The sequence below is a fragment of the Trichomycterus rosablanca genome, chromosome 4 (genome assembly GCF_030014385.1).
Source record: "Trichomycterus rosablanca isolate fTriRos1 chromosome 4, fTriRos1.hap1, whole genome shotgun sequence".
NCBI lineage: Eukaryota > Metazoa > Chordata > Actinopteri > Siluriformes > Trichomycteridae > Trichomycterus > Trichomycterus rosablanca.
In genome coordinates, this window is record NC_085991.1 from 33,783,218 (window position 1) to 33,810,911 (window position 27,694).

At 40.5% G+C, this 27,694-nt stretch overlaps 2 protein-coding genes across 6 annotated transcripts; one reads left to right on the top strand and one right to left on the bottom strand.

Moving 5' to 3' along the window:
- Positions 1 to 656: 656 nt before the first annotated feature.
- On the bottom strand, positions 657 to 27,673 carry LOC134312344 (SH3 domain and tetratricopeptide repeat-containing protein 1). 3 transcript variants are annotated; one of them, XR_010011533.1, is made up of 19 exons: positions 27,250 to 27,673; positions 25,938 to 26,003; positions 25,455 to 25,585; positions 24,556 to 24,661; positions 24,330 to 24,473; positions 22,455 to 22,653; positions 22,305 to 22,381; positions 22,033 to 22,228; positions 19,924 to 20,054; positions 12,675 to 12,701; positions 11,486 to 12,402; positions 10,561 to 11,314; positions 9,949 to 10,129; positions 9,684 to 9,834; positions 9,237 to 9,359; positions 3,733 to 3,883; positions 2,556 to 2,752; positions 2,291 to 2,391; positions 1,081 to 1,169 (listed from the first exon to the last, which is right to left on the bottom strand). XR_010011533.1 is itself a non-coding variant. In XM_062994216.1 (18 exons), the coding sequence occupies exons 1-18, from the start codon at positions 27,392 to 27,394 to the stop codon at positions 903 to 905; spliced, it is 3,957 nt and encodes a 1,318-aa protein (XP_062850286.1). In that variant the 5' UTR covers positions 27,395 to 27,669; the 3' UTR covers positions 657 to 902. The 3 variants fall into 3 exon arrangements, 2 of the variants coding, with proteins under 2 accessions (XP_062850286.1, XP_062850285.1); XM_062994216.1 differs by lacking the exon at positions 2,291 to 2,391 and having other exon boundaries at positions 657 to 1,169; positions 22,033 to 22,222; positions 27,250 to 27,669; XM_062994215.1 differs by lacking the exon at positions 2,291 to 2,391 and having other exon boundaries at positions 657 to 1,169; positions 27,250 to 27,669.
- On the top strand, positions 13,874 to 20,982 carry LOC134312346 (gametocyte-specific factor 1). 3 transcript variants are annotated; one of them, XM_062994219.1, is made up of 7 exons: positions 13,874 to 13,992; positions 14,082 to 14,191; positions 16,301 to 16,404; positions 17,361 to 17,487; positions 17,574 to 17,663; positions 17,864 to 17,936; positions 20,507 to 20,982. In XM_062994219.1, exons 2-7 carry the CDS (start codon positions 14,110 to 14,112, stop codon positions 20,523 to 20,525), a joined length of 495 nt encoding a protein of 164 aa, XP_062850289.1. In that variant the 5' UTR covers positions 13,874 to 13,992; positions 14,082 to 14,109; the 3' UTR covers positions 20,526 to 20,982. The 3 variants fall into 3 exon arrangements, with proteins under 3 accessions (XP_062850289.1, XP_062850287.1, XP_062850288.1); XM_062994217.1 differs by lacking the exon at positions 20,507 to 20,982 and adding an exon at positions 19,360 to 20,414 and having other exon boundaries at positions 13,877 to 13,992; XM_062994218.1 differs by lacking the exon at positions 20,507 to 20,982 and adding an exon at positions 19,360 to 20,414 and having other exon boundaries at positions 13,877 to 13,904.
- Positions 27,674 to 27,694: the final 21 nt, after the last annotated feature.

The following is a 27,694-nucleotide window of genomic DNA, read 5'->3' on the forward strand; positions in this document are numbered from 1 at the left end:
TGTGTTTGACTTTGAACTGCTAAATCTTGTGTAACCAGTAACTACCTGTTTTGTCATGAATGCAACCAAAGTGTGTAAAACATGATGGTAAAAATCATAATAAATAAATAAATAATAACTTGAGGTAATCTGATTTCCTCCCACCTCCAAAACATGCATAAGGTTAATTCATTACTCACTGTCTGTTTTACCTCCACCTTGTTCTATTTAGGGTTGCAATGGTTACAATTCACCAGGTGAAAGGTAGGAAACACCCTGAACAGGTCACCAGTCCATCACAGGGCAACACACATTCACATCTAGGTCAATTTTAGTAGATTCAATTAACCTGACTGAATGTCTTTGGACTGTGGAAGTAAACCAGAGCTCACAGAGGAATCCCATATGGACACAGGAAGAACATGCAAACTTCAAACAGCACCCAGACCGCTAGAACTTTCTTGCTGTGAGGTAACAGTGCTACGTACCAAGCCACCGTGCAACCCTAAATAGTGTATTGACTAAATTGCTTTTGCCTAGTGTTCTGATTTGTGCCAGTATCACTACAACCATGACCAGGTTAAAGTAGTTAGTAGTAGTGAATATGAATCAATTTTACAGTATGTCATGTGATGGCTTAAAGCTAAATAATAAATAAAAAACTCAATCTGTGTTTTTACTAAATCACTTGTATGTAATTAAAAATACTTTGATATGTTGATGTAATCTGCATATAGATTTTTAAAAATCAGTCTGTAATATATTAAATACATATTTACATATTTTGTTCATTTAGTAGTGCTTAATAAAACTTAATAAAACTTCTGGAGTGACAAAGCCACAAGTACAAAAAAACATCTAGTCTGCAGAATGTAATCATAGGTGTTGGTAGTGGGAGGCCTTGGAATAGTCTCCTGTATCCTCTATCTTGTCTCCTGTATGGCTGTGGTTCTATACTGGGATGTGGTGCGGAAGCTCTGATCTGGTGCCAGGTTGACGCGGCGGATATTGAGGTCAGCAGCAAAAGCCCTTGCACGCTGGTAGAAGTACAGTGAGAGCTCACGGTCCATAAGGAAGTTGTGGTAGATGGTGGCCAGACGAGTGCACAGCTCAAGCTGTGACTTCTTATTACCCAGGTCCATAGCAGCTGCCAGGGCAAGGTGGTAATAACCTGCTGCATCAAATGGGTCCTGAGAATAGAAAGGGGTTTTAGACTTGAGTTAAACAACATACTGCATATTATTCACGTATCATAAAGTTTGAGTAAATATTTCAGCACTTGGCTGATCTGTTTGCTAAATCTCATGATGACATTCCAAACAGTAATGTTGCGCCACCTAATACCTGTGTAAAATACAATTATTCCAGATTATTAGTAACTAGATGGGTTTTTCTAAGTACTTTCATTAATATTGACAACATGGTCTCAGTTGTGATCAGCAGAATCTACATAGCACAGTTATAACTTTTAATGCAACAGTAACCAAACAGGTATGCTTTACCTTATGGTTAATACATTATTCAGGCTTCATTTATTGTTGTTTTTTTAGGCATATGTGGTTACATTCATAACTACGTCACTTGGACAATGTTTACACAGCACACGCTAGCACTTTCCTGACTGCCTCCTAAACTACATTTATGTGGTACATTGTGTGTAACTACACTGATGTTAGTAACTCTATTTCTAAAAAAGTTGGGACATTTTGATAAAATGAAATTAGAACAAGAATCTAACTTGATTGTATTTTGTATGTAAAAACTAATTTAGATGAACTAATTTAGGAATTTGATGCCTGCAACACACACAAAAAGACTGAGGCATGTTTACCACTGCCTTACATCACTGTTTTAATAAATTACACTTTTTAATGGTTTAAGCAACTGAGGTAACTAATTGTTGACGTTTTGCAAGTGGAAATTTTGCCTATTCTTGCTTGATACAAGACTTCAGCTGCACAAAAGCTTGTGGTCGCCATTGTCTGATTCTCCTCTTCATGATGTGCCATGCATTTTCAATTAAAGACACATCTGTACTCCAGGCAGAACTAGGAAAAGCCTAAAACTATGTGGGGAAGTGGGCCTTCAGGAGTGAAGTCGAGTCACCCTGGTGTAAAGTACACCACTAATGGACTACAGTGCAGTAGCAGAAAACGATGTGTTGTAATTTATAGTACCACTACTTAACTTTGGTAAACCTCATGTGTCCAACAGAAGAAGGGTTATCAACTCCGTTTTAATGACCATAGAATGAACATGGTTTTTAACAACCACATATAGATGTAATGTTTGGGTGTTGATTAGTACATACTTTACTATTTGTTGTATTTGCCAGGTTGTTTAGAGCTGATTTGTTGTTTATCATCTTTTGTCCATTGCCTGATGTCTGTTTTTGCCATGCCCGAATCCATACTTGTCATGTGAAAAATATACGAGTGAACTTAGTTGAACTAACAAGGCAAGTCATTATTATTGAGAACATGTTTCAGTTTGCATTCATGTCTACACTGCCCTCATGTGGTCAGCACAAGGACACAAGTCATAAAGGTAGTTTGCCACAAAAGAACACTCCTTACCTTTAGATCATAAAAGATGATGTCTCCTAGTGTCTTGTAGACCCTGACGTAGTACAAGGCCTCCTCATCAAACTCCAGAAGTGAGGGACACAGTGAGAGGGCTTTTAAAAAGTGGTGCTCAGCCAGCTCAAACTGACTCAGGCAGTGGTAGAGTGTAGCCAGACGATGGAAAGCCACACGCTCATTTAAGTGATCACCTACAAACACAGGTAATAAGCATATGCTCAAATATGCTTATGTTAAAATACACGTTATACTAAATGGCCAAAGGTACAAGAACACGCCTCCGATCAGGTATTTTAGGCACAACACATGCTAACAGGTGTATAAAAACGACTAAAAAAAAAATACAATCTATGCAACAGTTCAGGTCAATAAAGTCAAGATTTGACCAGTTCCGTAGCCTAAAAGGAGCCCTGCACTCAATACAATTAAACACCTTTGGATTAAACTGGAACATGCAAATACAATTTTGCTGAATGGGCACAACAACAACATAGTTTTACCGTCTCACTGGATCTTGACTACTACTATCCAAATCTTCAGTCATTGTGTAGTTTGATTAGTAAGGGGTGGTCTGCCTATCTTATACCCAAAGGGCTGCAGGTTTTCATACTGATCATGCAAGAGCTTCTCCTGCTACAGTGGATAACGTAATGGAATGTTTTGGGATATTTTGATTTTACAAAATTTTGATATTACAAAATTTCATTGTATCTGTGTATAGTGTGACAATAAAGATTCTATTCTATTCTATATTAATAACCTGTAGCCACAATGGCCTCTAGAACCCCCTGGCCTGATTTATGGGATATTAAATCACACTTTCAGACACCTGTGTGGGCAAATGGCTAAATAGTGTCTTAGTTCTAAGCAAGAGAGGAAAGCAAGCACCCATGGCTTTATTGAAGCTTAGCTAGGAAATACAGTAAGACAATACAGTATATCCAAGCGCTGAACCAGAGAAAACTCCCAAAGCCCATTTTATAGCCAGAAACGCCCTCTAGTAGCAGACAAGTAAAAGTCAGTCCTTGTCCAATCAACCTTGGAAATGAATTAAGACTGTATTAAATGTTTCCGATATAATTTACTTGTACTAGCTCAGTTAAGACCGTCTCTCAGCTTTTGTATGATACAAACTGTTAATAATATTAGTATTTGCATGTAAGCAACATACCCAGATTGATGCTGAGCTCTAATGTAGTCTGTGCAAACTCCACAGCTTCTCCATACTGTCCCAGCTGTAGCAGCAACTCTGCTAACTTATTGCACAACCTGAGCTGAGAATGCAAACTGTTCATCTTCAGTGCAATAGGCAGGGCTCGGTCCTGATACACACACACACACAAAGAAATGTCAGTTAATTATTTTAATGTAAAATAATACTGTTTATCAACTACTCATCTTACATACTGTAGTTGGAATTAGAATCCCTTCTTATTAGACAGGTTTAATACGATATACACCACAAACAGTAATGTTATTCTATCAAATGTGGCATTTACGTCTACACAGAAAAGTGAAATGTAAATAAAGCAATTTTTGTATTTCTGTTTGACAACCAAAATCTATTTGCAATATGTTATATGAAGTTTACTGGGGATTTAGAAGGGATTTAGACATCTTGACAATCACCCATAATTATGAAGTGAAAGCATGTTTTTAGAGTTTTTAAAAGATTAATAAAAATGTCTAATTCACAAAAGTATTTAGACCCTTCATTCAGTTCTTTATAAAAGCCCCTTTGACAGACATTACAGCTGCAAGTCTTCAAGGATGTCTCTAAAAGCTTGGATTTGAGCAGTTTATCCCATTCTTTATGATAGATCCTGTAAAGCATCAACAAACTGAATGTCTAATGTCTATAACCTGCCATCTTTAGGTCTCTCCACATATGTTTGATGGTGTACTAGCCTGGGCTTTAACTGGGCCCATATCCTTGCACTGATTTATGCTTTGCCACAATTTAATTGCGAAGATCCACAGGCAGTTCCTTAGATTTAATGGTTTGTGTTTTTCCTTGCAATCCTGTGTTAATTGTCTGCCCTTTTAAACGTATGTGTGTGCCTTTTCAAACTATGTCCAACTAATTCATATTTGAACTGGACTCAAACTGTGTTATATTCACATCTTGTGAACATGCAACAGCAAAGGGTATGAATACTTTTGTAAATAAGAAATTTTACTTTTTCCCACTTGTAATATTTTTTTTTACTCTAAAAACATGGTTTTTTTTTTTTACTTCATTATGGATTACTGAGTATAGATGTCACGCTTGGAGCCTCAGGGTGATCCTGTGCTCCAGTGTGCCACGCCCTTCTCTCCCCAGTCTCCAACCAGCCTCCCTCTCCTGATTGGTTAGCTGGGGCTAATTAGCCCCAGCTGCTACTATTTAGGAGAGGCTCAGGGAAAGGCTGGTTGGAGATTATTGAGTGTAACTCTGTCTGTTTGCTCCTGGTAACTCTGTCTGTTTGCTCCTGGTAACTCTGTCTGTTTGCTCCTGGTAACTCTGTCTGTTTGCTCCTGGTAACTCTGTCTGTTTGCTCCTGGTAACTCTGTCTGTTTGCTCCTGGTAACTCTGTCTGTTTGCCCCTGGTAATTCTGTCTGTTTGCCCCTGGTAACTCTGTTTTACCTTCCTCCTAGCTCCTGTCGGTCAGTTTAGCCTGTTCCTGTTATGTTAGCCTGTTTAGTCTGTTCATGCCTTGTTTAGTCTGTTTAGTTCTTGTTTAGTTCTGTTCATTCCATGTTTCATCTGTTTAGTCCTTGTCTAGCCTGTTTAGTCATGTTTGCCTGTGTAGCTTTGTTAGCCTGTTTAGTTTAGTCCCTGTTTAGCCCCTGTCTGTTAGCCTAGTCCTTGTTTGTTAGCCTGTGTGTACTATCCTCCGTTTAGCCTTTGTTTAGTCCTGTTCAGTCTGTTCTGTCCTGTCTTTATTATTAATAAATATAGTTTTCTTTCACACATCTCCGCGTTTGTGTCCGCCCCTCCTGTCCGTCTAGCCCACAAACCGTTACAGAATAATCTCCCTGATAGGACACAGCGAGATGTTGCTGGTTTATTCTTTCCCAGACTTTGGCTCTATGAGGTTTCCTCTAGTCTTCCCGCTTAGTAGGCCGGCTCCTTATGATGGAAGCAACCATAGGGTTGAAGGCTTCCTTCTCCAGAGCCAGCTCTACCTGCAGAACCTTCTGGACCCCCAGCCAACTGAAATCGACAAGGTACGATTTATGATGTCTAGACTGAGGGGTGCTGCTCGTGAGTGGGCTAAGCAGCGTTGGTCTGACAGGGGAGTTGTGCTGAACTCGGTGAAGGATTTTGAGGGCCTCATGAGAACCAAATTTTCATGTAGCAAAGTGCCCACTGCAGCTTATACCTGGCATCCAGTGCCCACTGGGGAGGTTAAATTTTCCCCAGTGCCCACTGCGGATGTGGTCCAGGAGCCAGTGCCCGCTTATAAAGCTCGTGACTGTCCCAAGTCCACGTTAGGAGCCAGCCAATATTATTTAGGTCCTGTTTCCTGTTACGACCCCAAGGGCTCCGGGGGTCCTTCTGTGTGTTCACCGGCTCCAGTGTTTTCGCAGCTGAGTCCAGTTTCTCCAGGGTCCAAACAGCTGGCTTCTGACGCATATCCAGGGTCCAAGCAGCTGATTTCGGACGCCTCTCCAGTGTTTTCGCAGCTGAGTCCAGTTTCTCCAGGGTCCAAACAGCTGGCTTCTGACGCATATCCAGGGTCCAAGCAGCTGATTTCGGACGCCTCTCCAGTGTTTTCGCAGCTGAGTCCAGTTTCTCCAGGGTCCAAACAGCTGGCTTCTGACGCATATCCAGGGTCCAAGCAGCTGACTTTGGACGCCTCTCTAGTGTTTTCGCAGCTGACTTTGGACGCCTCTCCAGGGTCCTCGCAGCTGAATGACGTTGCTCCAGTGTTTTCCCAAGTGACTTCGGACGCTTCTCCAGGGTCCTCGCAGCTGAGTGACGTTTCTCTAGTGTTTTCGCAGTTAACTTTGGACACCTCTCCAGGGTTCTCACAGCTGAGTGATGTTTCAATAGTGTTTTCGCAGCTGACTTCGGACGCCTCTCCAGGGTCCTCGCAGCTGAATGACGTTTCTCCAGTGTTTTCGCAGCTGACTTCGGACGCCTCTCCAGGGTCCACGCAGCTGAATGACGTTGCTCCAGTGTTTTCCCAAGTGACTTCGGACGCCTCTCCAGGGTCCTCGCAGCTGAATGACGTTTCTCCAGTGTTTTCGCAGCTGACTTCGGACGCCTCTCCAGGGTCCACGCAGCTGAATGACGTTGCTCCAGTGTTTTCCCAAGTGACTTCGGACGCTTCTCCAGGGTCCTCGCAGCTGAGTGACGTTTCTCTAGTGTTTTCGCAGTTAACTTTGGACACCTCTCCAGGGTTCTCACAGCTGTTTCAAGAACTTTCTCAAGGGTTTTTGCAGCTGATTCCGGACGCCTCTCAAGGGTCCTCACAGCTGAATCAAGGAGATTCTCAAGGATTTGTGCAGCTGATTAATGACGTTTCTCCAGTGTTTTTGCAGCTGACTCTTGACGCCTCTCCTCAAGGGTCCACGCAGCTGACTCCGGACGCCTCCTCTCAAGGGTCCACGCAGCTGACTCCGGACGCCTCTTCTCAAGGGTCCTCTCAGCTGACTCCCGAAGCCTCTTCGCCAGGCTCACCGCAGCTGACTCCCGAAGCCTCTTCGCCAGGCTCCACGCAGCTGACTCCCGAAGCCTCTTCGCCAGGCTCACCGCAGCTGACTCCCGAAGCCTCTTCGCCAGGCTCACCGCAGCTGACTCCCGAAACCTCTTCGCCAGGCTCCACGCAGCTGGCTCCTGTTCCCGAGTTGGCGCATCCCGATGGCGCTCCTGTTCCCGAGTTGGCGCATCCCGATGGCGCTCCTGTTCCCGAGTTGGCGCATCCCGATGGCGCTCCTGTTCCCGAGTTGGCGCAGCCCGATGCCGCTCCTGTTCCCGAGTTGGTGCCCCCTGATGGCACTCCTGTTCCCGAATGGGCGTCCCTCGGCGACGCTCCTGTTCCTGAGTTGGTGTCCTCCGACGGCACTTCTGTTCCTGAGTTGGTGTCCTCCGACGGCACTTCTGTTCCTGAGTTGGTGTCCTCCGACGGCACTTCTGTTCCTGAGTTGGTGTCCTCCGACGGCACTTCTGTTCCTGAGTTGGTGTCCTCCGACGGCACTTCTGTTCCTGAGTTGGTGTCCTCCGACGGCACTTCTGTTCCTGAGTTGGTGTCCTCCGACGGCACTTCTGTTCCTGAGTTGGTGTCCTCCGACGGCACTTCTGTTCCTGAGTTGGTGTCCTCCGACGGCGCTTCTGTTCCTGAGTTGGTGTCCTCCGACGGCGCTCCTGTTCCAGAGTTGGCGCCCCCTGATGGCGCTCCTGTTCCAGAGTTGGTGCCCCCTGATGGCGCTCCTGTTCCAGAGTTGGTGTCCTCCGACGGCACTCCTGTTCCTGAGTTGGCGCCCCCTGATGGCGCTCCTGTTCCAGAGTTGGTGTCCTTCGAAGGTGCTTCTGTTTCCTCGTTGGCACTCCCAGATGGCGCTCCTGTTTCCGAGATGACGCCCCCAGATGGCGCTCCTGTTTCCGTGTTGGCGCCCTCCAATGGTACTTCTGTTCCAACGATGGCGCCCCCCGACGGCGCTTTTGAACTCTCGTCGGCGCTCCCCGACAGCGCTTCTGGTCTCCTATCATGCCTACCGCAAGGCATATTAAATAACTTCAAATTTGCCCCTCAGGGTCCAGGACCTCCTTTTTGTTGTTGGTTTTTGTATTGGGCACGCCAGGAGTCGTGCCTTCGGGGAGGGGCCTACTGTCACGCTTGGAGCCTCAGGGTGATCCTGTGCTCCAGTGTGCCACGCCCTTCTCTCCCCAGTCTCCAACCAGCCTCCCTCTCCTGATTGGTTAGCTGGGGCTAATTAGCCCCAGCTGCTACTATTTAGGAGAGGCTCAGGGAAAGGCTGGTTGGAGATTATTGAGTGTAACTCTGTCTGTTTGCTCCTGGTAACTCTGTCTGTTTGCTCCTGGTAACTCTGTCTGTTTGCTCCTGGTAACTCTGTCTGTTTGCTCCTGGTAACTCTGTCTGTTTGCTCCTGGTAACTCTGTCTGTTTGCTCCTGGTAACTCTGTCTGTTTGCTCCTGGTAATTCTGTCTGTTTGCCCCTGGTAACTCTGTTTTACCTTCCTCCTAGCTCCTGTCGGTCAGTTTAGCCTGTTCCTGTTATGTTAGCCTGTTTAGTCTGTTCATGCCTTGTTTAGTCTGTTTAGTTCTTGTTTAGTTCTGTTCATTCCATGTTTCATCTGTTTAGTCCTTGTCTAGCCTGTTTAGTCATGTTTGCCTGTGTAGCTTTGTTAGCCTGTTTAGTTTAGTCCCTGTTTAGCCCCTGTCTGTTAGCCTAGTCCTTGTTTGTTAGCCTGTGTGTACTATCCTCCGTTTAGCCTTTGTTTAGTCCTGTTCAGTCTGTTCTGTCCTGTCTTTATTATTAATAAATATAGTTTTCTTTCACACATCTCCGCGTTTGTGTCCGCCCCTCCTGTCCGTCTAGCCCACAAACCGTTACAATAGAGTGATGCCTAAAATGGCATTTATATGTATTTAAAATCAAATCAAATTTTTTTTAGCTCAAAAACACACAAATCTATTTTTTCATTACAGACTGAATAGTGCTTACCCTGTAAAAGCAGATGGCTTTCTCTTTTTCTTGTGTGCTATCAAAAAACACATCACCTGCTGCCTCTAGTAGCTCCAGGATGAAAAGTGTGTCTCCTGTACTTAAAGCAATGTCCTGTGCTACCTATCACTCATATCAAGAAAAAAACAGATTAAGGGCTTAATTATTAATAGGCCAACATAGTGTTGTAAAAAAAATATCTGCTGTCCTCCTGGTTTTCTTTGTTTTTGCATATTTGTTACACTGAATGATTCCAGATCCTCATAAAAGTGACCAGAAGAACATTTAGAAAACACTCACTACATTTATGATAACTGAAATTTTCTTACTATATTTCTCAAGTCTATCAAACAAGCCTTCATTCTGCTAAAGCTGTGAGTAGGTTTGTTAGTGTTGACCAAGCTAGAGTTAATCTTTTTAATTCATAAAACATGTTGAGCATGTCACCTGTACATAGAGATCCACTAGCTCAGTTTGTTTGAGGATCAGGTAGATCTTTCCTGCCTGTAGCCAGCCATGGGCCTCCTTCCTCCTCATCCCCAGGTCGATAAAGATCCCTATGCTTCTTTTGGTATAGTCAAGTGCAAATCTGTTTCCTCTGAGACAAAAACATCCAACAAACACTTCAGATCTGGACATCATATCTAAATCAGGAGAACTACTGATAAAAAACAATATATATTTAGTAGCATTTTGTTGTTCAGAAACTTACTTCTCTGTGCCCAGACTCAGGTAGAGCTGGCTGATCCTCTCTAGGACGCCTGCCTCAGAAATTCTGTCTTCTGTCTGGTGTAGCAGGTTCAGCTGGTGCTCGTTATAAATAATACACTGAGCCTCGCCTGGGCATACTTCACTATACAGTTGGCACAAATGACGGGTGGCTTGCAACTGACCTTCAAAGGCAAATATTAACTTTTATTAACAGGAAATTTTTTAATTTTTAACTAATCTTAGTTAAATCATTTCCTATTTTCTAAAGGATTCTTATAATACTGACATGATTAGTAGTGTAAATAACATCTTATGGACCCTGCTACTTAAAACAGACCCCTCTGTTCATAAATTACTTGCAGTGTATTAAAAAATTTATTCTATTTTAAATGAAAAGGTTTGGTGAAGTATGTTGATAATCGACAGAATGTTCTTATAATTCATAGGTGACCATTTGCATCAGTACTGAAAAGAGGGTCCAGGGTGACTGCACCCCACCCCCACATCCACTGGCTGTTAGATACTGCTTTTCTCATATTAATCAAAGCTATTCTGCAAGCAAACTGTTCAAAGTTAACAAACATACAGACCCATAATAATACTTGATACTTACTGTCTGGGTTTTCATACAGGATGGCGATCAGCAATGCCCACTCATAGAATATCTGCCCTTTTTCACAAAAACCCTGAGAGATATAGAGCTTCCCTAGCTCTAAAAGTACAGCAACAAAGCTTAGCTCAAGTCCTTCATGCTCTTGCTCGGAGAACAGCTCTACTGCTTGGGTAAAATGCTCCTCTGCTACTCTTTTTGCATTGACCTGCAGACTTAGAAAGCCAAAATTGGCCAGCGCTATGGCCCAGTTGTACCTGTCTTCAAACTCCTCACAGACATCCAAAGTAGCTTGTAAGTTCTCTGCAGCTTGTTTTACATCACCGGTACGTCTTAATGCAATGGCACGCATGTTGTAGACAACACCTTCCAGGCGTGTTGTGCAGTGGTCAGGCAATGAAGACAGGACTGAGTCCAGAACAACCACTGCAGTGTTGTACTGCAGGTCACAGATATACAGCCACGCCAGCCATATCAGAGCTGTGTTGGCATCAGACTGGCTGAGTGTTTCTGTAAATGTGTGGTCAAGGAGGCCACACATGAACTGAACTGCCCTATTAGGCATGCCATGCTTGTCAAAGAGCCAGGAGAGACACAGAGCATGAACATATTCAAGGCTGGGCTCAAGAGATTTTAAAGCAGCAGCTCGGGACAAACATGGAGCCACCTGAGTTGGGATGTCGACAGCATGCAATTCCCGGGCATTCTCTAACAGCAATGATATGCCACAAAGACAGTCAGCCACTGAGGAAGAGACCTGTAGGGGGTAAAAAAAAAAAAAACAAGATACAATTTTATTAGGAACTACTGTTTGTATTTACTACTTCGCTAAGCATGTTTAAACCTACATTTACACACCTAATAGCACCACACCTTATGAACCAAACCCCCTCATTGTATTTATAACAAATAGCACAGCCCTACATACCTGAATACACGCTTGTTGTGCTGAGCTCTCAGCAAGGTGAAGAAGACCATAGTCACTATAAAGCCGTGCTAACAGTAAGAAACCATGACTCTTCATCTCATCACAGGTGCCAGGCAGCTTATCAGCCAAAATCTGCAGCCGTTCAATAAAAGGCACTGCATTCATCCCCTCTTCAAGCTTCAGATAAAATTTGGCTAGCAGGAAACAGACCCTGGCTTCTGCTGGTTTATTCCTGGATAGAATGGCCTTCTTTAGTGCAAACTTGAACACTTCTGGATCCTCTGTGCCAGTCAAACAGTCACAGACTGCCATCATTAAAGCAGCAAAGCGCTCTGACAAAGCAAGATACTTGTCCACATTCTTCTGTGTAAAATAGACAAAGGCGAGGTTAGAGTAGATGGCTGAAAGAAAGTACATGTCTGTGAAATAGTCTTTGGGTATGCTTAAGGCTTCCTCGTAATAGACGCGTGCCTGGGAGTACTTTGACCTCCCTGCACAAAGCTGACCCAAGAGGAAACAAATTCTGCTTTGTGCCCAGGACATCCGCTTCTTTCTTGCTGTTTCCCGTGCAACTCCTAAATATGCAACCAACTCCTCTTCATCTGAATGACCCTGGAAATGCAACAGGAGGAAATCTGGGTAGGCACTGTAAAGCAGCTGGAACTCTGGCCGATGGTCACGGCTGCCTAGGAAAAGCAGAAGAGAATAGTGTCCGTCCGGGCTGGTTCCATCCTGTTCTGAACGAACAGTAAAGCATGGAGTTTCTTTTAGGAAGTCTGTGGATTTAATGGGCTCATCTGTTTGGAGATGATGAGAACTATCCAGTGCAGCTTCATGTTCATGTGGCTCCCTCGTTGTATTTAAAATACTTGTCATTTTTCTTTTCAGGTCTACATGCACACTGTCAGAAGAGCTGTCTAAAAACATCAAAATGAGAAAAGTGACATTTAATATTGGCACTATATTAGCAACTGCTTCATTCTGATAAGGGTCACAGTAGGTCCAGAACCTATCCTGGAAACAATGGGTCCAAGGCAGAGATCCACTGCAGAACATCACACACTAACCCAATTATTTACTTCCTCACTTTTGAGGCGTTTAGGATTAATTTCGAATATAATTATAACAAAAAGATTTTTTTTCATAATCATAATTCATTAATGGAAAATAAGACATAAATGTTACCTACTTTGAAGTGGACTTGAAGTTGCACAATCTGTAACAAAAATCAGAAACAAGACAAGGGTTATGCATGTATAATTAAATTAATATGTTATATACAATTACCTGTCAATTCAGTGAATACACACACCTGGTACAGACCCCCCCCCCCCCCCCCCCCACCCCCCCACCCACACACTCGCTCTGTCAATTAATAGAAAGAAGACACCACTATAAGATCACCGATAATTTAATTGTTATTGAAACATTTATTAAAAAAATTTTGTGGTTGTGGTTTGGCCTGCAAGTGCTAACAATGGCTTTGTTTCGAAGTATCAGTGTTATTCCCTTATGTGTCAAAAACACATCAAAATACATTGTTTGCACTGTTCATAAGTACAAAGTCGTGATGCACGTTGTGTGCAAATTTAAGGTAGAAAAATGCATTGAGTGTATAACTCATGATTTTGTGTATTTTCTATGTTTTACGCCTTATCCCAGACAATGGGAAAAAACAACATTTAACAAACACTTTTATCCACAGCCACTAATAAACGTGACTGCAGTCTGAGAAAATGAGGGTTAAGGGTCTTGCTCAGGAGCCCAACTGGGGTTACTTGGTGATGGTGGAGCTTGACCCAATGACCTACTAATCACTAGTCCGGCAATTAGGGCAGTTGTAGCCTAGTGGTTAGGGTGCTGGACTAGTAATCAAAACGTTGCTGGTTCAAGCCCCACCACTGCCAGGTTGCCACTGTTGGGCCCTTGAGCAAGGCCCTTAACCCTCAATTGCTTAGACTGTATACTGTCCCAGTACTGTAAATGGCTTTGGATAAAAGCATCTGCTAAATGCTGAAAATGTAATGTAGTCCAGTACTTTAACCACTGAGCTACCACTGCCCACAAAGCACAAACAAGCAAGTATTAGGGTGTGTTGTTTTAAACATATTTGAGCTGTATTTGACTCGTTATGAACACAAATGTGTCGTTTTGGACATATCTCCCAACTTTTTAATGGACAGCTACAAAACTACTGCTCTGATAGACGTTCCTGGTCGTTTTGACAATCGTTTAAGGTTCTCTGACACTAGTGAGAAAGCAAATCTCAGCCTTTAACAAGCGGACAGGTGCCAATCTCGCGATAACTAAATAACAGACGTGAATTAGAACGGCGTCGGTTAAGCAGCAATATAGCGCATGCGCAACTAAATTAAGCAAGAGATTGAAGTTTAGCTCGTTTAAAAGTCAAACGGCTTCTGTAAGATTTGTTTAATATGCAGCTAAATTTGACATTTTTGCCATGTTGTAACGCGGTTACTATAGTTTAAATATTGATAAAAATTATGGTTAGTAGATGTACAGTTAGTGAATGAATGACAAGTTTGGTCTAAATTTGATATTATCAATATTTGAATAAAATGTTGTTTGTGTGTAGGTGAACAGCTTGTGAAAACAGGAGAGAAATGACTTCGAAAAAGACACAAATCTGCAGGGATTTGCTACCTGAACCCAAGGTTACAGTGCCTCGCTGGGAAGAGAACCAAGGTATAAATGTGTAGCGATGATATGTCTAGCGCTTAATATACAGGTCCTTCTCAAAAAATTAGCATATTGTGATAAAGTTCATTATTTTCCATAATGTAATGATAAAAATTAAACTTTCATATATTTTAGATTCATTGCACACCAACTGAAATATTTCAGGTCTTTTATTGTTTTAATACTGATGATTTTGGCATACAGCTCATGAAAACCCAAAATTCCTAGAAATTTTGAACGAATAGGCTGTTCCCAGAGTGCTGTATCAAGGCACCTCAGTGGGAAGTCTGTGGGAAGGAAAAAGTGTGGCAGAAAACGCTGCACAACGAGAAGAGGTGACCGGACCCTGAGGAAGATTGTGGAGAAGGGCCGATTCCAGACCTTGAGGGACCTGCGGAAGCAGTGGACTGAGTCTGGAGTAGAAACATCCAGAGCCACCGTGCACAGGCGTGTGCAGGAAATGGGCTACAGGTGCCGCATTCCCCAGGTCAAGCCACTTTTGAACCAGAAACAGCGGCAGAAGCGCCTGACCTGGGCTACAGAGAAGCAGCACTGGACTGTTGCTCAGTGGTCCAAAGTACTGTTTTCGGATGAAAGCAAATTTTGCATGTCATTCGGAAATCAAGGTGCCAGAGTCTGGAGGAAGACTGGGGAGAAGGAAATGCCAAAATGCCTGAAGTCCAGTGTCAAGTACCCACAGTCAGTGATGGTCTGGGGTGCCATGTCAGCTGCTGGTGTTGGTCCACTGTGTTTTATCAAGGGCAGGGTCAATGCAGCTAGCTATCAGGAGATTTGGGAGCACTTCATGCTTCCATCTGCTGAAAAGCTTTATGGAGATGAAGATTTCATTTTTCAGCACGACCTGGCACCTGCTCACAGTGCCAAAACCACTGGTGAATGGTTTACTGACCATGGTATTACTGTGCTCAATTGGCCTGCCAACTCTCCTGACCTGAACCCCATAGAGAATCTGTGGGATATTGTGAAGAGAAAGTTGAGAGACACAAGACCCAACACTCTGGATGAGCTTAAGGCCGCTATCGAAGCATCCTGGGCCTCCATAACACCTCAGCAGTGCCACAGGCTGATTGCCTCCATGCCACGCCGCATTGAAGCAGTCATTTCTGCAAAAGGATTCCCGACCAAGTATTGAGTGCATAACTGAACATAATTATTTGAAGGTTGACTTTTTTTGTATTAAAAACACTTTTCTTATATTGGTCGGATGAAATATGCTAATTTTTTGAGATAGGAATTTTGGGTTTTCATGAGCTGTATGCCAAAATCATCAGTATTAAAACAATAAAAAACCTGAAATATTTCAGTTGGTGTGCAATGAATCTAAAATATATGAAAGTTTAATTTTTATCATTACATTATGGAAAATAATGAACTTTATCACAATATGCTAATTTTTTTAGAAGGACCTGTATGTAAATAAAGCCACATGTCGACCCCATAGCATTGAGTAGAGAGTCTGATTCGCGAATGAATCGAGTCTTTTTTTTTTATGAACCGAAGGAGTCGGTTCACAAGTTCATCTAATTTAAAGTGCTTGAAGAAAACAAGTGAATCAGGTAAACTTATGGCAAATATACCACATCACGATGCGATTTAAATGTCTCTGCATGTCCATGTACACGATTTCTTCTTGTTTTGTTTGTGCACATTAATCCACTAGTTATTTTTATATTTGAGTTCACAAAAATGTTGTGATATCAAGAAAACAATGTTTGTTATTTTGACTTTCTGGAAAAAAAAACTGATACTGAAAAAATAAGATTTACAACTGTAAAAATAAGATCGGATTCTGAAAACATGAAATCTGCAACTGAAACATATACATGAAAGTGTAAAATTAAAATAAATAATTATGTTGAATACATTAAAAGACTTGAACTTTCAGTTTCACTCCTCCCCATAATTTAATTGAAAACCACTTAATTTTAATCAAGACTTATTTCTGTGGATTTAGGGGAAAAAACTATTTGTATAAAATGTATTTAAAAAGCTGGCTGGTTTAGAATGTGTTTGGGGAAAAACACAGTTTGCTAAATCAAATCGAGCTTTTCATCATTAGTATAATCTGCTAAATATTCATAATTATCATTACAGATGAGGACAACTGTAACCCTGACAAACTACTTCAGTGCCCCTATGACCCAAATCATAAAATCCGGGCATGTCGGCTTCCATACCATCTCATCAAGTGCAGAAAGGTGTGTACAAGTCTTTTCCTTGTGTAAAAATATGTGATACCACAAGTGTAATTAGGTTTGTAAATTTAGATATTATTCATTGTAACAAGTAGCTAAGTGTTTACATTTATTTATATACAAAATCTCTTATTTTAAGTTTGTTGCTTGGTTAAAAAAACCTCCAGTGTAATTATGTGATATCTCAGTGTAATTTACATACGGTTTGACGGGGCAGCTTGGTTCCACAGCTGGTACAGTGTGGCCTTAAGTTTAATTGTCGCCTTCAGCCTCACCTGTTTGTGAGGAGTGGGTTTCCTCTATGTACCCATTCCTCTATGTATGTTATCTTCTATCTAGCTGTGAGTAACTGTACACATATGTGATTGCTTTGCAGTGAATTGATACTGCTGTCTTTGCTTGTCATTTAGGATGAGTATTTTAGCACAAGTATAGTAAAGGTCTTCTGCCTAGGATACATGTTGGTGACAGAGTGGCCCCTATGAAATCTATGTTTGCATAGATTTTGGGGGTGTGGCTTTGCATGGATTTGTTCCATTGCTGTTTTGTAGAACAGTGAACCAAGACTAAAAAACAGGTTTTTTTTGCTGACACATAAAGGAAACTGAACAAAGGGGTTTTAGTGCATTCTAGGAAGAACAGTATATGAAAATCGCCATCTAAGTATCCACCTACTGACCATTTCATTTTTATCAACGCTTTATCCTGGTTTGGGTTTCGGCGGGTTCGATTTCACAGGGCACCAATCTATCACAGGGTTCTGCCATCCTTACCCTTTCCTCAGGCATAGCCAATATTGTCCGGGTAGATGTCTGGAGGGCCGACTGCACCTCTAAACTACTATTTTTATGCAACAAATTCAATTTCCTTACTCCACTGTGAAAAAGAGTTATGGTTTTAAAACAAAAACACAAGAATAAATATGTAATTAAGCCAATTTAATATAATGTTTTTACCAGAACAATCCTCAGCTGGCCAGTGAACTTTGGACGTGCCCTTTTAATGCTTGTCACCTAATGCCCAAGTATGAGCTGTCTGAGCACATGTCCTCCTGTATGTATAGGTGTTCCGTAAATACTGATTATGGTAAGACCTCATGATTTAATGACTGATTTATATTACAGCTTACTGCTTTCATCAAGACCATTAATGTGTTCACTTGTAATTTCAAGTTTTAGTGGAAACTGCTAAGACACAGCTCAAGTTTCAGGTTCCTGTCAGCACCTGGACCATTCCTGTGTGTGATGAAGACTGGGACCAAGGTTAGTCTTTTCAATACTGGAATATTCTCTTTTCTCATTGCCTTGGCATGTACTTAATTCTGTCTTAAGTAAAAACTGTTTAAAATATTTAATTTCTGATTATTGTTATTGTATTTATACATGGGTTTATTTTGGCACAAGATCATTAATTGTTTTTTTTTTATTGTGCACTAAGTAATAAAGGTTACTGCCTGTTACAGAGCAAGAAGACCCAGCACCTTCAGAAACACCATTTGTCTGGGGAGTTCCTACCACACAACTTAGACAAGACAGGTCAGCTACCCTGCATTATACCTTAACACCAAATAGTGAAAAAAAAACATTTTGGGGGAGGCGTTTTTTTAACAATAAATGCTTCTGTGCACCATCCTACACATGGTGCAGTCCTGACCTAATATCCCATAACATAAACACTAGACCACCTTTTTAGGCTGGTCTCTAGGGTTTAACACAAAAATATGTTAAAACATGATTAGTGAAATCATTACATTTCCATTGAGAAACTTTATCAGTAAAAATATTTTAAGTACTGTGTTGACATGCAGTAAAATACATGTACCTGTCAGAATCTAGTGTAAAATATTAAATTTTATAAGACTATATATTATTCTTTAACATTATTCACAATTGCAATTGGAAATATTCCACCCCTAGAAAAAGCTTTAGCTTTATATGAAAATTTGGCTAGCGGGAATCAGTTGAATGATGAACAAAAAAATTAATGATGTAGTATTTTAGCACAGCAGAATATTTATATGTTAATAACAGCTGGTCTGTATGATCTAAAGTTGGGTTACAACATGATTAAACCATTGAGAACTTAATAACAACTCTTAATTTCCTTTATCTCTAATGTGTTATATAAACACCACCCAGAGATACTGTATGTGTTGCAACCATGGTGAAAACTAAGTAGCTGTCACAAAAGCTGAGAAAGGAGATTATTTTATTGCACCAAAAGGGGAAATGGGTATAAGATGATTTCCAAGATCTTGAACATTCCTAGAAACACAATTTGGAGTATTGTCTAGAAGTTCTAAACTTATAGCGCAGCAAGAAACCTGCCTGACCCTGAAAGAAAGCCAAACACTTTATACATACAGAGCCATTAGCAATCTCATCAGGACAAAGAAGAAACCTCATTTACTGCAAAAGACTTGCAGGATGACCTGATAAATGCTGGGACCAATGTGTTAGTATGAGAGAGTAAAAGGCATTTGACAGCCCATTTGGTAGGGCAGGAACAGGGACACTGGTAGGAATTTAGGCACGGATGAATGAAGCCAAATACAGAAACATCTTTAAAGAGTGGCATAGCTAAAGCCCAGACTTATACCACCTCAAACATTTATGAAGAGATGTCAGGTGACAGTTTACAGATGCCTGCCAGGATAAACTAGCAGTTACATCCATTCAAAATCATATGCTCAATACAAAGTGTGCACAAATCCCCTGTATCCAGGATTAAATCTGTTCAAACAGAACTTTAGCTTCCTTTCTCTGAAGCAGGTCATATTAGTTTGTAAGAATCACCGCAACACACTTGGGTTTGGGTTTGCACCACAAATTTGGTTTGCACCAACCAAATGAAATTCGGCATGCGAGACTATGTTTTAACTCTACTTTGGACTAGACAATTTGATTAGCAGATGTAAATGCTTCCTTTAGAGTAATAAATGTTATTTCTGTTAATCAGCACTCAGCCTGCTATGAGCAAGAGTTTGACCACCAGCGTCAGAGCACCAAGAGTTCTTCCATGGAAAGTGGGCATGTAAAGAACCTGATATCTCCTGTAATTACACCTCTTGGTTTTGAAGATTTGCACTGAGTTCAGAGTTTAATGGTTTTTTTTTTGGTTTTTTTATGGCCACTAACAGAGTGCATACTTTTGATTAAGAAGTCCAATAAATAGAAAAAGGTGTTTAAAGTAATAACCATTTTGTTCTACTTAGTTATGCAGGTTTGTATTATTTGTTTAGATGTACTTAGGTTACAAGAGACTGGGTGCACAAGCCAACTCATTTTTTGGCTTATTGAGTACATTTTTGTTTGAATTGTTCTATGAAGATTTCATACATGTATTCAGTCTCTTAAGATCATAAATCCTGTTACTTGTTTTTGACTTTCTTTTCTCTGAAGTATCACTGGTACTGAATAGTGGTTACATTGGTTTTGCTACTTGAACTGTGGTCAAATTATACATGCAGCGTTTCTCAATTAGATGATTTAGCATTTGTAAATTTGTAATTAGACAGCTTACCAAGTTTGTAGACTGTAGCAACATCATTTTGACATGTTTTCTTCAAAAAGGCAAGAGTTTCCTCTTTAATCTTGTCTTGTTCCAAGGTGAAGATTTCTCTGTGTTCAGTTTTCAAAAAGATTTCTTTCGATCTGTAAAAACAGGGTGTACCCAAAAACTTATTTAAGTTTCTTGCAGATTTATTTGCAATAATTGTCTCATTCATATTAAGAAAATGTGGCTTCTGCAGTTTGGTGCACATTTGAACATAATATTTGGTTGAGCTCATGGCGCTATGTACATTGATAGTACAGTATGTTTTGTACTGTGAAGAAGCAGGATGCAAGTCTAAAAACTGTGAATCAGAAATGAACAAAAGCTAAGACACTAAAGTCTTCCAAATTAGGCCTGTTATAAATGGGACATTGTTGTTATCAATTATTTATATTGCAAAAAACTAGTTTATTGTTGTGTGCCTATATTTTGCTTTGTATTACATTATTATACCTACAGCATCAGATATCTCAGTTTATTCATTTATTTTTAAGTCTTTTTTTTCTCTTTTTCTCTGATCCCCCCCTCCCCAATTTTCTCCCCAATCCAGTCGTATCCAATTACCCTGATTGCATTATGCTTCACCTCTATCGATACTACCCTCCACTCCTGACTGAGGAGCTTCGCAACTGACATACGCCCCCTCCGACACATGCTCAGTACCGACTGCCTCTTTTCACCTGCACGAGGCGAGTTCATATGCGGATCAGTCTTGTGCATGGAGAGCCACACCCTGATCTGTATTATTCCCCAACTCTGCGCAGGAGCCATCAATCAGCCAGCAGAGGTAGTAATTGCACCAGTTATGAGGAACCCTGGTCTGGCTCATCCCACCCTGAACAACAGCCAATCGTTATTCATGTGGCCGCCCAGCCCAGACGGATGGCAGAGCTGACACTGGTGTGCTAGCGTGTTTTACAGCTGCACCACCTGCGCAGCCCTATTTTTAAGTCTTTTAAATCTGTATGTAGCGCTTACACCCGATCCTTTATGAACAATAAATATATAAGATCTATTACTATACAATATTCTATAAGAACTTTAGTGAATATTATTATATTAGTCAGTATAACTACCAAATGCATGAAAATGTAGGATTACAAATCCTACCAGGTTGTTTCAAATACTAATTTTCATTTAATTCATGTTTTACCATGGCTTCATTCTGGTCAGGATCACGGTTGTCCGGTTTCCCCAGAATCACTGGGTGCAGTGCAGTAACACACCCAGGTTACACCAGGTTTTTGACAGGATGCCAATCATAGACAGACAGACCCCACCCAAGACATAGTCAATCATGTCTGTATGTAGATGCCTGACTGGCCAATAGCATTGCCCAGTGGTAGTGGGCCAACGATGATTTACATCTTTGCCACCTGATCCTAATCATGATTAGCTGAAATAATAGTAATTTGGCACTTTATTTCATTTAAATCAATCGCTTTATCTTGGTCAGGGTTGCAGCTGAAAACACTGGTTGCAAGTCAGAAATACCCTGGACAGGGCACACTAGTCCATTGCTGGGCTTCCGCCTGCATTTTGGAAGCAGTTGCTAATGTAAAAATAAAACAAAAATGCTTTAAATAGTTTAATGTTAGGGTTGCATTTTTCACTTTTTATATATTTCCAGAAAAGGTGGGACATTTTGTAAAAGTAAAAGAAGTATATGTGATTTGTTCATTCTCTTAAATCTTTATTTAACTGACACAAGTACATAAGATCTTTTCTAATCTTTTCACAGTATTATGTATAACAGATAGTGGAAAAAGCTGAATTATTTGAGTTGAAATATATTCTTTTTAAATGGATTGATAATTCTCTCACGATGTTTGGTACACAGTGGTAAGCCACGAAACACCTTGCTTGCAAAGACTGAGCCTTTGGTTGATCCTTCTTTTAAACCCAATCATAGTACCCTCAGCTATTAACAATGAAAACTTATATTTTTCCACTATTACAACATATTTTTCTTGTAAGATATACATTCAGATTTTTGCAGACAGTAAACATTTTTATCAAAAAATAAAATGGTAACTTTAAAGAACATGGTGGTGTCTTTTAAATTCAGGCACTTACTCACAAAGAGAATCAGTTGCTTTGACAAGGCGGCTTTTGACGAGTCCTGTGTCACCAGTCTTCTCCAGCTTGCCCATGAACCACTCAAAACAGGTTACCAGGAAGCCCAGGATAACGATTCGATCACCAGCCTCAAAGCTAAGCTCGTCAGGTCCATTACCATCATATGGTTCTGTTGCCTCGCAGACACCTACAGCTGAATAGATGTGTTTGTTACACAATTTAGTACTTTTTAAAGCAACTGACTGGGCTAACTTTGATTTTAACCTTACCAATCTGAAATGGAAGGTCACGGCATGCTTTTTCACCCCCCACCAAAACCCACTCAGGACAGGATTTCAAAAACCACCTAGGGAAAATACTGAATTAATTAGTGCACCATGTGGAAATATTTCCAGACAAACACACTCTCTCTCACTCACTCATGAAATGGAATGACCGGTTCCACTGCCGGCCTAGGTTTAGTTCCTCTTGATCCATCTGCCAAGGACATCACAGTCCACCCAGAGCCCAGGAATGGAGGCTCAAACATGGCTATAACCCCTTTCTCCAGATAAAGATCACTGCCTGATGTGGAACTATCAAACATCTGATTTACTGTGCAGCTCCCAAAAAATGATCCTAAGACAGAAAACACAATGTTCTAATCAGTCTAAATTTCAGTTGTTATTGTGCTTTTCGCTGTATTACAGCATCTCTTACAATATGACAGTATTTATGTTTTTATAATACATATGGTAAGCATTATTATCACAGTTTATCATTTTGTCAAATCTATTATTATTTATTATGAAATAACACATATAAAACACGTTTATGTATTAACACAGTGACCAAAATGACACTCAAACCCAGTTTTCCAGGACCCTGTTGCTCTGCAACACCCACTCTCCCAGTGGTAGATGAAAGTAAGAGGCTCCTGGCTAATTAGCACAATGAGTAATCAGGCCTTATTATTCTACAGCAGTTATTACAGCCTTAAAAACTGACACAACTAGTTATTTATTATTATTCATATTCATAGTTTGTTCCACTTTATTTTTATGTTTTACCAAAGCTTTTATCCTGGTCAGGGTCGCGGTGGGTCTGGCATCCCCAGAATCACTGGGTGCAATTTCATAACACACCCCATACAGGGTGCCAATCCATTCCTGGACCTCAGCCTCTTCACCCCCTTAGACATAGCCAAACATGTATGTATGTAGATGCCTGATCGGCCAATAGCACAGCAGGGGATTCAAACCCTGGATCCCAGAAAGAGTGGGCTAGCATAATTTAATGCTGCTCCCTCAAGCACCCTTTACCTTATATTATTATTTTTTAAGAATGCCATTAAATGAGTCAAACATGTTAAGTGATTATAATTGTTTGACCTAATGACGGTATACATATTTTACATTTACTTATTCACTATGGGGTACATTTTAGTAGCTTTGAGAGGTGTAAAAAAAAACTCCTCTAATTTTCTGGAGGGGCTTTTTACAAGATTTTTGGAACATGTCTGTGGGAATTTCTGCCCAACCACTCAAAAAACCATTAGTATGGCTAAGCACAAATTTATTTCATTTTATTTTATTTTTATAAATTTTTACCCTTTTTCTCCCCTTTTAGCGCATCCAATTGTTCAATTAGCATCGTGCTTCCTCTCTGTCTATGCCGAACCCTGCCCTGACGGAGGTGATTGAAGCTAACCCGTATCCCCTCCGAAACACGAGCAGCAGCCAGATGCATCTTTGCCACCCACACATTGACGAGTTTGGCGCCACCTAGCGTTGCATGCGGAGAGACACACCCTAAGGGCACCCTCTCCCATCTCTGTGTAAGCGCCTCCAATCAGCCGGCAGAGAACGCAATCGCATTCTGACAGAGAGAGACCCACATCCGGTTCTTTGTCCCACCCCCCACATGAGCAACCGGCCAATCGTTGCTCATATAGCCACTCCGCTTCGAACCGGTAAAGCAAGGCTGGATTCGATACCACGTTCTCAGAATCCAGCCCTGGTTGCAGCGCGTTTCTTTTTACCGCTGCGCCACCTGAGCGGGCTAAGCACTAATTTAAATTAAAATTTATGCACTGGAGTTCCTACACACCAAACTTATCAAACCAAGGGTCAAACAGTGGTTTTGGAACTGAAAAGGGCCTTTTCCAAACTATTGCCACAAAGTTGGTAGCATTTCATTTATGAAACACACAATTATTCAGATGAATGTCCACATCATTTTGACCATAAACAGTTTATACTGAAATCTAAATATAATGTAAGATGTATACCTGCAAATAACTAATTTTCTGTTACCTTCCTGCATTAAAAAGTCTCTGTACATTAGATTAAGGGTGTCCTGTTTAAAGTAGACCTCAATTCCTGAGTCCTTCTGTTCTAAAGAATTCAGCCAGTAATTCTGGTCCAGTAGAAAGTTCTCCAAACACTGATGCTGGAAACCTGGAAGACAGTCACATAAACACTCACTGTAATGTATATGTTATATTATTTCACATTATTGAGGATATGAAAGAGTACAAACCCATTTTGTGGTAGGTGCTGAACTTCCATATTTCTTCAAATGATTTAAAAGTGATAAATATAGTTCTTTCTTCACTGTTGATGGACACCAGATGAGCAGAGAGTTCCTTAAATATATAGGAAATAGACAGTAAATCTACATGTAACAGTACTGGTCATTGGGTTTGTCATATTAGTTGTAACCCTGCTCTAAATCTAAGTCTTGTTACATAAATTCATTGATTATTTTAGGAGCTACACCTACCATACAGATAAACTGTGAGTATACAGTAATTTAGGGTTTCTTTCACAGGCACAAATGCCCCCTTGTGGAGACTTTGAGTTATATCTTGTAAACCACAGTTAGATCAGATTGCCACTATTTTTATGAATTAAGTATATTTCGTTTTGTGTTTTGTTTTTTGTTTTGATGCATTGTTTGGGTTGCCTGGTTCGCAGTAAAAATCATGGACAAAATATGGGTTGCTTGAAAAATTTTTTAACAAACCCTGCAGTTATTGACTATAGCCCATCATTGCTATCATGATAATGCGGTAGTGTGTGTGTGGTACTGGTAAGGTTAAGAGTAAAAGATTAGAAGACGATTAACACACTGCATAAAAATGACACCAACAACACAGCTGCAACTGATACACTTATACTGGAACAGCAGTATGATTTGTTCCATGTCATGACCTCATTAGTGTCATTGCGGTGATAAGGTATTTGGGGGTCCTATGGGGGTACAGGATGGTGGCAAAGTGCACAGAGCAACAGATGGGCAACACTCTTACTGTATACCCACAGTTAATCTGTATAGCAGATGTAACTTATAAAATAATCAATGAATATATGTACCAGATGTGTGTACCTAATAAAGTGCTGTGTGAGTGTATGTACTGTCGGAAAGGTTAAGCATACCGTGATTAGGGTCGTGATATTAGCAAGGTCAGTCTCCAGCATGCGTAGCTTCCCGCACAGAACTTCCTGCATGTCCTTGTCAGCAGGAAGCCGGTCCGGTCCTTTTGCCACAGCCAGCTGTAATCCCAGCACTGCAACAGGAAACAGCTAAGAGTTAAAATGCTGTGTAATCAGTATCTTCATACAGCACCATCAATGCTGCCTTCAAATAGAAAGTTCTAGAAGTTCTAGAAGTTTGAAGTTATGTAATGTGATCATCAGGTAGCTGCATTTGTGTACACAGAATGTGTTTTTATTCATAAAAAAACAGAACAGTCAACATAGTAACACCGAGTATAAACCTAATTCATGACTGATTATAGCCATCACATCATTTCAATCATGTGATGATGCAGCACTGTACCGACAGCAGTGGTTAATAAGTGACTTCTGAAGTGTTTAAGGTTCAAGGTGTAGGTTTATTTATTTATTTATTTATTTTACCTGTGGGGATGTTGTCTTCAGAAACTGATGATGTTCCTTTTATACTTCCTCTCAAGTGCTTATATTCTGTCAAAGACAATAACAGTGTAAGCTGTTGAACTGCCACTGTGTTTGATGTTGCCATCTGAAGAATATCGGTGTGTATACACTATATAGACAAACATACTGGGGCATGCCCTCTAAGTATTAAATTTGAGTGTTTAAAACAATTATATAAAGAAAAGACCATTTCCAGTTCCAGCATGACTGTGCCACTGTGCATAAAGACATGAAGAAAAGCTTGGTTTAACTATAGGTCTAACTCTAGTGGCTTGCATAGAGCCTTAACCTCAGCCACACTGAACTGCCTTGGCACAAACTGAAACATCACTTGAGTGCCCAGCCAAGCAAATGCTCTTTTGACAAAATGGGCACAAATTCCCACAGACAAACTAAGTCCACAAGTTCACACAAAGAGCTTTCTATTTTAATACCATTTCATAAAATCAGACACTGTTTTATCATAAAATCAGACACTATTTTATCATAAAATCAGACACTGTTTTATCATAAAATCAGACACTATTTTATCATAAAATCAGACACTATTTTATCATAAAATCAGACACTGTTTTATCATAAAATCAGACACTATTTTATCATAAAATCAGACACTTTTATCATAAAATCAGACACTATTTTATCATAAAATCAGACACTATTTTATCATAAAATCAGACACTATTTTATCATAAAATCAGACACTATTTTATCATAAAATCAGACACTATTTTATCATAAAATCAGACACTATTTTGTCATAAAATCAGACACTATTTTATCATAAAATCAGACAGTTTTATCATAAAATCAGACACTATTTTATCATAAAATCAGACACTGTTTTATCATAAAATCAGACACTGTTTTATCATAAAATCAGACAGTTTTATCATAAAATCAGTTTTATCATAAAATCAGACACTTTTATCATAAAATCAGACACTATTTTATCATAAAATCAGACACTATTTTATCATAAAATCAGACACTATTTTTTCAAACTTATATTGGTTTATGCTTATTAATAGGTCTTCAAACATTATGTTCAAATTTATAGGTAGACTACAGGTAAAAAGATCTGATGTAAAGTGTATATTATAATAAAATGATATTTTAAATAGAAGACAGGGGCTCTGAATACTAGATTTCTCAGGGATATACTGTATGTAAACAATTATTTTGTGTCAGCTTTTCCACAATTTTAATGACTATAATAAATAAAATCATTTAAAAGCTGTTATTATATAGTTAAAACATTTAAATGACTTACCCATGTTGTAGATTGTGGACATGTTTTTATTCAGATCCAGGTCATGGCGTGAGTACTCAGCAGACAGTTCACGACGAAATCTGTGAGGGTCCGAGCTGACCCCGTTACTCGTCCTGTCGCGGGTTTGGTGATCGATACTGGACATCTTTGGAAAAGCGACTGTTATTAAAAAATCTTGTGACTGCGGTTATGTCCTGACCCGCATCTCACTCCGCGAATACTAAATGGTGAACAGTGGCACCTTTACGCAGAGAGCCGTGTGACTGTGACAGTCCGAATACGCATACGTTACTACTGTACTAAACAGTATGAAGAGCCAACTAAACTCGACGTGGGACGCAGAGAGTTTCCTATACTAGCGTACTAAGTAGTATGGAGAACAGTACACACAGCCTGTTAGCTATTGAGTAGGTCAGTGTGCCGTTTGGGACGCACCCCATGTCAC